At 54.6% G+C, this 12,691-nt stretch overlaps 1 protein-coding gene across 4 annotated transcripts; it reads left to right on the top strand.

Annotated features, from left to right (window-relative positions):
• The first annotated feature begins 675 nt into the window (after positions 1-675).
• Positions 676-11,694, top strand: GMEB1 (glucocorticoid modulatory element binding protein 1). Of its 4 annotated transcripts, none has more exons than XM_010576195.1 (10): positions 676-1,438; positions 2,469-2,551; positions 3,500-3,624; positions 4,529-4,632; positions 5,053-5,207; positions 6,427-6,555; positions 7,287-7,424; positions 8,544-8,666; positions 9,773-10,443; positions 10,646-11,694. In XM_010576195.1, the coding sequence occupies exons 1-10, from the start codon at positions 1,311-1,313 to the stop codon at positions 10,694-10,696; spliced, it is 1,707 nt and encodes a 568-aa protein (XP_010574497.1). In that variant the 5' UTR covers positions 676-1,310; the 3' UTR covers positions 10,697-11,694. The 4 variants fall into 4 exon arrangements, with proteins under 4 accessions (XP_010574497.1, XP_010574498.1, XP_010574499.1 ...); XM_010576197.1 differs by lacking the exon at positions 676-1,438 and adding an exon at positions 2,658-2,777 and having other exon boundaries at positions 2,468-2,551; XM_010576198.1 differs by lacking the exon at positions 676-1,438 and adding an exon at positions 2,624-2,777 and having other exon boundaries at positions 2,482-2,551.
• The last annotated feature ends 997 nt before the right edge of the window (positions 11,695-12,691 follow it).

Raw genomic sequence — 12,691 nt, 5'->3', positions numbered from 1 at the left:
CGGGGCCTCCCCTCGGCCTAGCGAGGGCCAGCGGCCCCCACCGGGGCCTCGGGGTTCCCTGGGCGGGGGCCGTGCTGCTCCCGCGGCCCTGCGGGGGCCCCACCGCCGCCCCCCCCGGCCCGCGGTCCTCGCCCAGCAGCCCCCCCCCCCCCCCCGCCGAGGTCAGGCCTCGGCCCGCGGGCCGGAGCCGGTCACCGGTCACCGCCGGGGTTTCTCCATCTCCCGGCCGTGCCCCCCCCCCCCCCCCCCCGCCCGCCGGCAATCCTGAGGAAGCCGCGGCCCCGCCGCCGTCCCAGCGCGGGGGGTCCCAGGGGAGCATCACCGGGGAGCGCTGCCCCGGAGCGGGGGAGTCTGGCCTGCGCCACGAGCCCCGAGAGGGTGAAGACGTGACCGAGGAGGGAGGCCCAGTCACCCGTGGGCGGGGGGGGTGCGCGTCCCCTGGCTTGTCCCAGCCGTGGGCCACCCAGCCCACCGTCAGCCGCCTGCGGTCCCCTCTGGACACAAGCGCTTCCCCAAAAGCTTCTAAACCCCCAGGAGGGAGCCTGGGGGGGGGGGGGACCCTGACCCACGCCTGGCGCACAGGGCTGAACTCCAGCCCTACGGCAGTAACAAAACCACTTTTATTCCTCCCTGCGTAGCAGCAGGGAACAGCTCGGTGCCCCCCCCCCCACCCCCCCGTGAGGATCTCCTGCAACACCGCACCTCTGCCGCTGGGAATACCGGCTTCTCCGCAGCCCGCGTGCGGTGGGAAGGGTCGGTCCCGGGCATGTTCCTGGTAGCAAGGGATCAGAGCATCCCAAGGGTGGCTGGAAGCGCTGCCAGCCGGAGGGGGAGAAGCTCGGAAAACCTTCTCGTGCTCTCGCCGAAACCCACAGTGTGGGTTTGCTCAGCCAGCGTCAGCCTGCGGGGCTGGGGAGAGCCACCGGCTGCTGCCGGCTTGGGAAGTTATGAGTGGGATGGCACTGGGGGGATCTGCCTCTGTCGGTTTTGTGTTGTCGGATGAGATGTTCCCAGCTATCGTGATCAAGAGGGGAGGAGAAATCCTCCCGTGTGTTGACAGGCGCTTGCCATCTCTCTGGTGGTGAATTTAAAATGCCTGGTCCCCTCTTTGGAACCGGAGCTTTGCTCTGCCAGCCCCTCGGTCCCCGCTAGCCCGGCCTTTGCTGCGGCGGGACTGGGCGATCATGCTTACACGCCGCTGCCTGTCCCTCTCCCTGCACAGGCAGCGGTGCTGCCGCGGAACAGACCTGCCTCTGCTTTGCCCTCTGCAGCACCGCGGCACCCCGCCACCGCCGGGCTTCATGTGAGAGATGGCGAATGCCGAAGTGAGCGTCCCTGTGGGTGATGTGGTGGTTGTACCAAGTGACGGAAACGAAGGGGAGAACCCGGAGGATACCAAAACCCAAGTGATCTTGCAGCTTCAGCCGGTGCAGCAAGGGTGAGTTGGATGGTACTGGTGTGTCTGGGAGGTGCGGGGTGGGACGTGGGGGGGTTCTCTGCAGGTTTTCCTGGTGCGGGGACCAAGTGTCGCTGCGTTTTCCAGGTCCGCATCGGTTTTGTGCCACGCACGGTAGGGAGAAAATTACAAGGCAAAAAAGCTTTTGTGTGTGTCGCTGTCACGGGGCCTCCAAGGACTGAAATTGTCCTGCGGGGACAAGTCCGCACGATGCTATCTCCAGATCACGGCAACCTGGCGATGGCCATGGCAGTGAGGAAGCAGCGAGGTGGTCGTGGTGCTGCCCCGGCCACGCATCCTCCCGGTCTCCCTCTTCCCTCTCTGGCCCCAGGGTGGGTTGTTGCCACACTGCAGCTGCTGTACGTGGTGGTCTGTGCCCGTGGGTCCAGATCCGCATATGCCTCTGTGCCAGCCTTCCCCTAAAATAATTCTCCTCTAAAAGACAATGAAGCTGGGATGTTGGAGGGAATTTTGTGGTCCCCTGGCAGCTGCTGCAGAGAAGTGGCTGCCACCAGGCGCTTCACCTTAACTCTGGATCAATCAGGATGTAAATATACTGGCTCCAGTTTGATAATACTCACAGAGCAGGGTGGCTGTAGGCCTGACAGTGACTCTTCCCTGCGTGATCACCCCTGCTGCAGTGTCACACAGGGCTGGAAGGGAAATCCTGGGGCATTGAGCTCTGCTTCCTGTTGTCGTGGGTAACTGCCTGTATCAGAAACCAGAGGAGAAGGCACAGGGAAGCGCGCTGCAGAGCTGCTTCAGTGGCGCTGCCAATGTGGAGGGTGCAATGACAGGACTGGGAATGCCTCTGCGTGTTTCGGTCCTTGGGATTATTATCGTATTTTTGTATGTGCCAAAAAAATGCCTGCGACTGAAACTGTATCAAACAAAATCCATGTCCCTGGAGGACAGGCAAGAAGGAAACAAACTGAATTTTTAACCCCGTGCTATGAATCTTAATTTCCCATGATTTATACAGTTTGTTTATGGATGGCTGCTTTCACAACAGGATTTACCAAGAGGGCTCTGAGGCCAGCGCTGCCGTAGTGGCCGTCGAAACCCACACCATCCACAAGCTAGAAGAAGGGATCGGTGAGTTCCTGCTTGGCGTGGGCAGAATCCCCTCCTCTGCAGGGCTGGTCGCCGCTGAGCTGGTGTCTCCAGTTCGCTGGGCTTCCTTCTGGCTCTGCCCCTGCAGATGCTGTTTCCCAGGCATGGATGTGGGTGCAGGGGCTGGGCATACTCTGGACTAAGAGTCTGCTGTTACTGCTTGGTCTCAAAGTCCTCAACTGAGATCCTGGCTCTCCTGCAATGAATGGTAAGGGCTCCCACGGGGTCCAGGGGAGCCGAGATTTCACCCTAGACTTGGTGTGCAACACTAGCAGGCAGGAATGATGGTTATAAGGATGGCAGTTGTGTCTGCACTGGCTGAGGCATCAGACTCTGACTGCTGGCTCTTTGTTGAATGAACAGCCTGACAGTTTGGGTTGGATGTTCAGAAGAACTGAGCAGGTTGACTCTGAGTGCTCCCTGCCATCCTGAGGAGTATGTGGGAGAAGGCTCCTGTCATTAGGTGCTGTCACTAGATCTTAACTAGTGTTCTGCTTCCTGTGTGGGTGTGGGTCTTTTGGCAGTATTAGCAGAAACTCTGCGTGTGAAGAGAATATATTATCAGTAAATATCTGATATCTCTGCTAAAGAGATACCAGAGCTGCAAGAAATCTGAGAGATATCTGTGCTTTCCACAGATTGTTCTCATTGACCCCCCCCCCCCCCCTTACAGATTTGTTGGATTTCCAATCCCATGTTCTCCTGACAGATGAGCTTAATTTTGAGTGTTGCTATATTAAAAAGCAGATGACAGTTGCTGTTAGAGCTAGTAATTGGAGAAGACTAAGGCAGGACTGATCCTGGACTGGGAACGGTCCTTCTTTTGGCATCCTCAGTGTAGGTCTCGCAACCTGTGAGTTTTCAGCTTCTGCCTTGTGGGATTTGAGCTTCTTGGGTGGAAAGTTTCATTTTCGCCCCTTCCTCTCTCAGACCCCAGCACCATTGAAACGAACGAGGAAATCGAGATCGCCTATCCCATCACCTGCGGGGAGAGCAAAGCCATCTTGCTCTGGAAGAAGTTTGTCTGTCCCGGAATTAATGTCAAGTGTGTAAAGGTAAGGGAGTTTTCGCAGTGGATTCCTTCTCTGGTCTCAAGGTCTGGCACTTGACCTCCATAGGACTTTCTTTTTGCATTTCATCTTTCAAACTTTGCCTTTGCAGTGTGCTGGATTGTTAGTGCTAAAGTTGTTTTTAGCATGAGGAGAAGCAGGGGAAGAGTGGGTTAACGAGTGAAGGCCTATCACCCACGTTGTATTTCGGAGTAGTATTTGGCACTTGATGAGGGACTTGGAGCTGCAGGCAGGCAGGGGATGCATACTGAGATCTGCCAGAGCTCTTCTTCCTTGTCTGTTTCCCCCGGTGTCCTGATACTCCACTCCTGTCACTCCCTCCGTGAGCAGGTTGCATCAAGAGAAATCTTGCTGTTACTTTTTCCACTTGAGAGTGTGGTAATGTCACAGCTGATGCGCTGAGGCTGAGTCCCCGTGTGCTGCTGCGGCGAGAGTGCTCTGTTGCTGACCCTCAATGGGAACTATCTTAGTCACTGGAGCAGGACAGAACAGATGCCTGAGTGAATACCTGTGTCAGCTAGATGTTGCTCGGCTATTTGATGTAACGGGAGTCTTCCGTGATGATCTGCAAGATGACTGTACATGCTCACAGAAGGAGCTAATTTGGTTTGTGCTTCATATGAAAGCCTTCAGGGCTGTTCCTGGCTAGAGCTGTGTGGTTCGAATGCCAGTGGCTGGCAGGTCATCTCTGCAAAGATACCTGTTCTGGAGTTACAAGTTTTGCTGCACTGAAGGGTTCAAAGCTGGTAGGAATTTGAGAAGCAGCTCCTCTTTCTGGGTAACAGTGGGGGCTTAGATGAGCTGTGGACTGGCTGTGTTGGGTGTCCCAATACAGTCTTCCGAAGTGATACTACCCTGTTTGCTGAGCCTTTGTTTATCTCGTTGTCAGTTCAATGACCAACTGATCAGCCCGAAGCATTTTGTTCACCTGGCTGGAAAGTCTACCCTAAAGGACTGGAAGAGAGCCATTCGCCTCGGAGGAATCATGCTGAGGTATCTGACTCTGTCCAGCTTCAGGGCTTTGTCACTGCAGCTGCATGATCCTGAGCAGGCATTTTGTCTGCTCTGCAGTCCCCAGGACATCTCTTGGAAGCTCACATTACCCGGCCAGCAGCCTGCAGAGTTCCTGGCCCCATGGTCTGAGGGGCAGGATTCCTCATCCTGTACAGAAGTGGCCTCACCTGGGGGACCTGGTGGGGGGCAGAAAAGGGCTGGAGCCCTGTATGTGAAGCTGGGGGATGGCTTGTATTTGCCATTTGAAAGCCCTGCAGGAGATGTTTTTTGTGCAGAGTGGCACTGGGTCTCCCTTTCTCTGTCCTTCCCATGGCTGTAGCATTCCTATGTGGAATACTCCCTTTTGTCTTCAGGCTGAGATTTGAGCTGAGTCTGGTTCTCTCCCCACTCCCTGCACAGGAAGATGATGGATTCGGGGCAAATTGACTTCTACCAGCACGACAAAGTTTGCACCAACACCTGTCGAAGCACCAAGTTTGATCTCCTCATCAGCAGCGCCAGAGCACCGGTGCCGGGGCAGCAGAGTGTGGTGCAGACTCCTACATCAGCTGACGGTAGGAAACCAGTTAGCAATGCCACAGGAGTTGCCCTCTGACACTCCTCACCCTCCATGGACTAATGAAATCAGGCTGACCCCCCACACACACACCTTACACCTTCTCCCCAGGCGTAGCAGAGCAGTCCCACCGTTTAGGAGACTGCTCTGGTTTCTGGGAAGGCAAATGCTTCTCCTGTCCGCTCAGAGAGGTCTCGGTACCATCTCTCAGGGTGATCTGCTCTGCAGTAATGCGAGGGCTGGAAAGCAGCTGGTATTAAGCAGTGACTAGAGGCAGCCTTGGGAGCCAGGGGAGGCTCACCTTGAAAGGATCCCAGTTCTGGGGTCACCATGTGAGCAAACACCTGAGAGAGCTCACACAGTGTTTTCTGATGTCTTTCCTATTTGAGGGTCTATTACAAAGGCACGAGATGGGCTAATGCTCAGGAATGACTTTAGGGATGCTGACCTCCTCCGGAGCAGCCTGCTCCACATCACCTGGACATCCATGAACGGGGTATGATGGCTGGAAACGATTTGATTGTCATTCCAACTGCAAATTCTCAGCGAATCCTGTGCTCCAGAGCAGAAAGTGATCTCTTTGCTGAGGTTAAGGGAGAAGACTACTCCCAACCATACTGCATCATTCAGCTGGGCAGGTTACATTTCTCTAAGGCCCTGGGTGGGTAAGATAGCAGAGTTGTCCATAGGCTAAGGAGAATCTCCTGGAAAGCACATGGTAAAACCTTACAATGGCTGCAGATTGGCTTAGTCCCAAATTTGATCCAGAAATTTAGGATTGAGTCAGATCCGTTTCCTTTTTATAAACCAGCTTGGACCCTGACCCCATCATTTCCTGAGAGATCAGAGCATCTCTGGGGCACAGAGCTCCCTGTTGATGATGCAAGGGGAGAAGGGTGGCTGGGCCGAGGCTTATTTGTTCCCTTCTTCATTCTGATCCCTTTCTGATCTTTTTATGCCAGGACTCCAGTTTGCTTTTTGGAGGGCACATGGTTTTCCCTCCAGAAGCCCCAGAGGCTTTCACAACCACAGTTCCAATGAGAAGCAGTAATATTTGCTTTTAGCTAATTTGGTTGAAAGAAGCCAGGCACAAATAACCTGACCACGAGAGTGAAAAAAAAGAGCCTGGGAGGGGTGAAGGGGATGGAAAGCAAAGCAGGGATTCAGTGCTGGCACTCCAGGTGCCGCAGAGGGAGCTGATGTTGCCTCTCTGGCAGGGAGCATCACCCAGATCGCGCTGTCAGAGGAGAGCATGGAGGAGGGGATTGAGTGGAACTCAGCTCTGACGGCTGCCGTCACCATGGCCACTGAGGAAGGCATGAAAAAGGACACGGATGAGATCTCGGGTAAGCTCAGGCTGCTTGTTGGGTGTTTTCTTCTCCTCCCCTTGCCTGTTACATTCTGGAGACTGAAATCCTGAAAATAAAGAGAGTTTAGGCAATGACAGAGCTGTCCCCCAGCCCCTTGGCTATCCCAGCATTTCCCAGGCATGCAGGGTCCCTGCCAAATGGAGCTCCTCACTGCTGCAGGCAGAGGGGGACTTCAGCCCTGGCCTTGTGACTGGTGGATGATCCCCCAGATCAGTTGCTACTAGTTACAGTGAGGGGCTTTTTTTTTTTTTATTCATGCTAAGGATGTAAACACCTGCCAGCCTGAAGCTAGACTGAAACCGTCAGTGAGTAGTGTCTTGTTAGTACCCCGTGTTAGTACCCTGTCAGCTCACTTGGCTGTGTCTCACTGGCTGCAGTGCCTTGCCTTCCCTCTTAGGATCAGTACGGAAGCTTAGGCAGAATTTCCTCAAACAAAAATTTTGAGCTCTGCATCTTGCAAAGATGAACAGAGGCAGTGAAATGTTGCCTTGGAAGTCATGGTGCTGCTTGAAAACATGTTACTGATTTGCTGTGTGGGTCTGTTTTTCTTCTTCTGGGGCTTTTTTTGCATGTCATATCCACCCCAATGGCCAAATTAGAAGTCGTCTTGCAATGTTACTCTTGCCTGGAAGGTTTAAGGTAGCCTTGTGGGGGAAAATGCCAAATGCTTGTACATGTTGACTTCTCTTTCCCTCTCCTTGTGACAGAGGACACGCTGATGTTCTGGAAAGGAATAGCTGATGTGGGGCTGATGGAAGAGGTTGTGTGCAACATCCAGAAGGAGATAGAAGAAGTCCTAAGAGGCGTCCAGCAGAGGTTGGGTCAGTCTCCCTTCCAGATGACGGGTAGGTTGTGAGCCACAGCCTCTGGCTCTGCAGTGGGGAAGGATGCTGAAAAGGGCAGCTGCTGGCCAAAAAAAGTGACAAGGGTCCATCCCCACCGTTTAAAGCTGTTGAGTCAGGATGGCGAGCGAGTTACCACTCAGTAGCTGAGCTGGGGAGCTGGGTCTGGGTGTGGTCTCAGCCTGCCCAACTGTGAAGTGCATTTGCTTACACCACTGCGGGGCACAAGGACACAACGTGCCACCCTGTTCCCTGAGCAAAATAACCCTGGCAGCTTGCTGAGACCATCGGGTAACTGTCCTCAGCTCCCGGCCCTCACGAAAGCCTGCCCAGATTCACTTCTCGGACCAGAGTTAGTCAAACACTTTTCTCCGTGACAGTGCAGGCTTGAACAGGTCCTGCCCCCTCACTTCTCGTTCTGTCTTCACTTGTGCCAGAAAACCTGTTTTTGGGGCTGAACCAGATGAGGGAACTGATCTGGGTTAAAAATAACTCCCCTCGCCTCTTTAGGGTTATTTTTAACTTGGATCAGTTCCCTAATCCAGTTCAGCACATGCCCCTGTGAGCACAGGGTTTGAGAGCACCTCTTGTTGATGCTCTTGCTGAGAGAACATCCATGTAGCCACAAACTTCATTTTACCTGGGATATTTTTTTTTTATTTTCTAATTTAGCATTGGGCTGGTGAATCTTTGTGTCTGGTAGGTGGCAGCTTTTGGAAGCTGTGAGTGATTGAAGTCAGTGGATTATAATAGAAATTTTGCACAGCTTTCAGTGGAGCTGGCATGTTAATGACACTGTCAGCAGCATGGGGTGATGATTTGTAGGTGGAGATCTCATTTGTATCTCTGTGATTGCAAATTATGTTTGCAGCAATTCTGAGCTGCTTGGGTGACACATCTCTATTTCATTTTCTTTGTCATATGAATGGGATTATTTAGTCCTTGGATGTCAGAAGGTTGTGGGAGCTGGGTCTGCCCTTGTCAGCCAGCCCATGTGAAAGAACAGAGATAGTTTTACAAAAGGCAGCCGAAAATCTTTGGTGTAATACAAGCATCTTTTGAGTACCTGACCAAGTCCCATGTGTGGGACTAGGCACTCATCCCCATGCACTTTCCTTGCAGATGCTGCTGTCTTGAACAATGTTGCCCACACATTTGGGCTAATGGACACAGTCAAGAAGGTTCTGGACAACAGGAAAAACCAGACAGAGCAAGGAGAGGAACAGTTTCTTTACACACTGGCAGGTACAGTCAATGCTTAGTAAAGGCTTCTCATCCTGCTGCTGCTCTTGGGAACTGATGTGACTTTCATTTGACATAACCCCCAGTGAACCATATATCGGTTATTGTTCAATACATGCTGCCCCAAAACAAATGCATCCCAATCCCTTTTCATCCTAGGGCTTGAGTGGAATTTCCCCTCTCCCTTGCCTCGCAGGGAGCAGTTACCTGGGGCATTCAACAGCCCGAAGTCCGTGCCCTTTGCTGCAGCCAGGGTGCTGGGGGTGTGAGTCCGATTCTGTCGGCATTAGGAAATAGGTGCTGCTAGCTAAGAGCTGTGCGGCAGTCATCCGAGCTGCGGGCAGTGCCGTGCTGTGCCCCAGCTAATAATCTTCTCTGTCTATGGGGTGCTGAGTTGTATGCTTGTCTTGGCATGGAGCTATCAGGTGTCTTGCACAGCTTCCCCTGAGCTGAAGCCAATAACCTGACCTGGATTCCCCAGAGCCGCTTGCTGGATTTGTCTCCCTCCTCACCGTGTCTGTAGGACCTGTTCTTATCTGGGATGTCCTAGTCCCCTACTGCCCTGGATAAATGAGATTACTGTGCTGCTTCTGACTTCCAGTGTTCACACAGACAAGGGTTGTGGGAGGTGTTTCATTGACCCAGGCAGTCCTGCTCCCTGTCCCCAGTACACGTGCTCAGCTCCTGAGGAGGGGACCCAGCCAAGCTCAGGAGGCGGTTCCTACTGCCTGGAGAGGTTTGTCCACTCTCCCTTGTAGGTGGGTCTCGCCTGGGGAGCAGAAATGCCCATCTTCTCATCAGTAGGAGTAGCCAACTGCTATACAGCATTGCCTGTTCCTTATCCAGGTGCTGACAGCCAGCCAAAGCAGGCTGAGCAGGTGCAGAACCTTGACCAGGTCTGTGTGCGTGGCAGGAGAATCTGCTGGCCTTTTCCTTCAGAGCAGTTTGATCTTGAGTGAAATGCTAAGATCATGCTAGACTGGGTGGTTAGGAGACCTCCTGTCGCAAACGTGGGGTGTAATGGTTATTTATGGAGCCCGTGAGTCCCCAGGAGCTCCTGCAGCATGCTGGCCCTAGCCCAATGCACTGCTTAGCCGTTCTCTTTGCAGAACTGGAGCGACAGCTGGAAGAGCAGAAGAAACTTGCCAAGGACCAGAAGGCGAAGTCCCAAACCATCCAGAACGTGGTGCTGATGCCCGTCAGCGCTCCCAAGCCCCCCAAGAGACCCCGCCTGCAGCGCCCAGCCTCCGCCACCGTCCTCAGCCCCTCCACCCCCATCCAGCAGCCTCAGTTCACGGTCATCTCACCCATTGCTATCGCTCCTGTCGGACAGCAGTTCTCCGTGGGCAACATCCCGGTGGCAACTATTAGCCAAGGCTCCAGCCCAGTGACTGTTCATACCTTGCCATCTGGCTCCCAGCTTTTCCGATACGCCACCGTGGTGTCCTCCTCCAAGACCAGCTCCTCCGACACGGTCACCCTCCACCCATCCTCCAGCCTGGCACTGCTGAGCTCAGCAGCCATGCAGGACAGCGGAGCCCTGGCGAATGTGGCGGCCGTGGTCAACCCCGTGGAACTGGTGGCCATGGAGTCCGGCCTCACTTCCACCATCCAAGCTGTGGAAGGCACCTCGGACGACGGGCAGACCATCATAGAGATCGACCCGGCGCCGGATCCTGAAGCGGACACGGACGAGTCGGAGGGCAAAGCTGTGATCCTGGAGACAGAGCTGAGGACTGAGGAGAAAGTGGTGGGAGATGTGGAGGACCATCAGCACCAGGTCCATAACGTGGAGATTGTGGTCTTGGAGGACTAGTGGGGGAAGGCAAGCATCAGTTTGGGGAAGAGTTGGGAACTTGTTTTATTTTGGGCTTTTTTGTTAAGCATCTTTGCCAGCCACCCCATTTGTTTCCATGGATATTTTCATTGTACTGTATATAATATATATATATATAATTTTTTTTTTTTTTTAAACAAAAAAGCTGGAGAAACACGTGAGACCTGGAAATGGCTCCGTCTCCGTGGAGCACTGAACAATACCGCCTGTTTGCAGGGTCAAGAAGAGACTGGATCTCTGCTGAACAATCCAACCAGGAGGAACTGGACAAGGGCTCCCGGCGCCGAGAGCGCGCCGTGGCCCAGCCACGCGCATGGTGCTTCTGCTCCGGGCCTGCCCTGGCCCCGAATATTTTATTTCAGAGAGACAATAACCAGTGGCTGGAGCGTTGAATTGACTGTGGGGAGGGGGTGACGGCTTTGGGGTGGAACAGGTACCTCATTTGTATTTTTATTTTTCCCGAGGGAAGGGAATTCTGTCAGACTCTTCACTGTCACCTCAACTGGGATTTTTTTATTATTATTCTTGCTTTGGGGAAGAGGACAGTAACCCTGCCTTTACTGTCCATATTCTCCTCCTCCACACAAATTGTTTTTATATCTATATTTTTTTTGTATTTGTTTGCTCTTTCCCTTCCCTTGTCCAGATTTCCCAGCTGCAAAGCCCTGGGACCTACTCTCACTGGTCTCGGGGTCCCTGTATCCCAATCCCTCCTCTTCCCGTGGCACTTTTCCCCATCCCTTTCCCCGCCTGGCCAGGCTCAGTGCTGCAGACGCCGCTTGGAGACTCCGAGATCACTTCAGCCTTTTGAATAAAGGCAAAAAAACATCAACTCGAGCTTAAAACTACAACCTCCCCCTTCACTGCTCAGCGCTGCAGGGACCTTTCGGGGTGTACAAAGCATGTTGTGCTGTTGCTTTCCGGGAGAGCTGGACTCCGGATCGGGGCAGCTTCTGTTTACACTGTGTGCTGGAGCTGCTCCCTGCTTGTCGCTACTTGTTTGGTGGTTTTATTTTTGTATTTTTCTTCTTTCTTCCTGTAATCTCTTGGCAGGATTAGAACTGGCACGTTGCTGAAATAACGTGCGCCCCGCCGTTTTCCCTCTTTCCCTCTTTTTTTTTCGGTGGCCGGAGGTCCCTTTGGGCTCCGCCACGGTGGGAAGGTGGAAGGGGGGGATGCGCCGGGTGCTGTTAGAGCTGCAGAGGTTCGGGAGGGCTGGGAGGGGAGGGAGCTGCTTGGCTGGAAATATTAAGCAAAACAACAGCAAAGGAAACACACCTGGGGAGGGCGGGTGGGGAGGGGGAAGGAAGATGTGTTTGGCTATTTTTTTGCATTAAAAGGAAAAATTGAACTACTCTTGAATGGTTTATTTGTGGGTAGGTGAAAGGCAGCGGCTCTGTCACCCCAGAGGCAGCACGGGATGGGCAGGTATCCCTCTGCCCGCAGCCATGAGGGGTGGTCGCTGCTGCTTGGACCCCCGGCCTCGGCCGGGAAGCATCCCACCGGTTTTCCGATGGAGGTCGGAGCCAGGTGGCGGTGGCAGCTCGCAGCCAGTCTGGGTGTTGGGGGGGAACAGCTGTGGGAGCCAGATCCTGTGGATTTTGGGTCAGGGGTCCACCTCCCTCCATGTCCAGCAGCCTTCACTCCATTCCCCTCCAGCTTGCCCCATGCAGGCAGCCCCTTCACTGGGGAGGGATGAGGTCCTTTGGGGGGACACCCCCCCCCCCAAAACTGGGCTTACAGCAGGTCCTTCCATCTGCCACCCCTGCCCGAGCTGTGCCCCTTTCTTGGCCGGGAAAGGCTGCTCTCCCGGCCCCTCGGGGGTCGGCGCCCAGGGAGCCCCTTGACGGGGGAGGGGGGGTCCCCCAGGGTTGCGATGACCCCCGGTTCCCCCCCCACCCACACCCCCTGGGGTGCTGGGCTGGGGGCTGTGCCCTGAGCGCGGGGGAAGCTAAAATATCGGGGTGTGACACAGCAGAGCTTGGGGGGAGAGGGGGGGGCTGCAGCCGGGCCTCGGATTTGCCATTTTTTGCTGGAAAAGCGCAGCCGGACAGCGGGGGCGCCTGGCCCTTTAAGAGCGCCCCCCCCTCCACACACACACCCCGCCTGCGCTCCCACGCCCGGCCGACAGGGGGCGCTGATCCCGCCGGTCCTCCGCCGGCCCGGCATGCACCGCGGCTCACCACCCCCC

The sequence above is a fragment of the Haliaeetus leucocephalus genome, unplaced genomic scaffold, assembly GCF_000737465.1.
Source record: "Haliaeetus leucocephalus isolate CR32 unplaced genomic scaffold, Haliaeetus_leucocephalus-4.0 Scaffold517, whole genome shotgun sequence".
NCBI lineage: Eukaryota > Metazoa > Chordata > Aves > Accipitriformes > Accipitridae > Haliaeetus > Haliaeetus leucocephalus.
The sequence above is the reverse complement of the archived record's forward strand: the minus strand, read 5'-3'. Positions and strand labels throughout refer to the sequence as shown.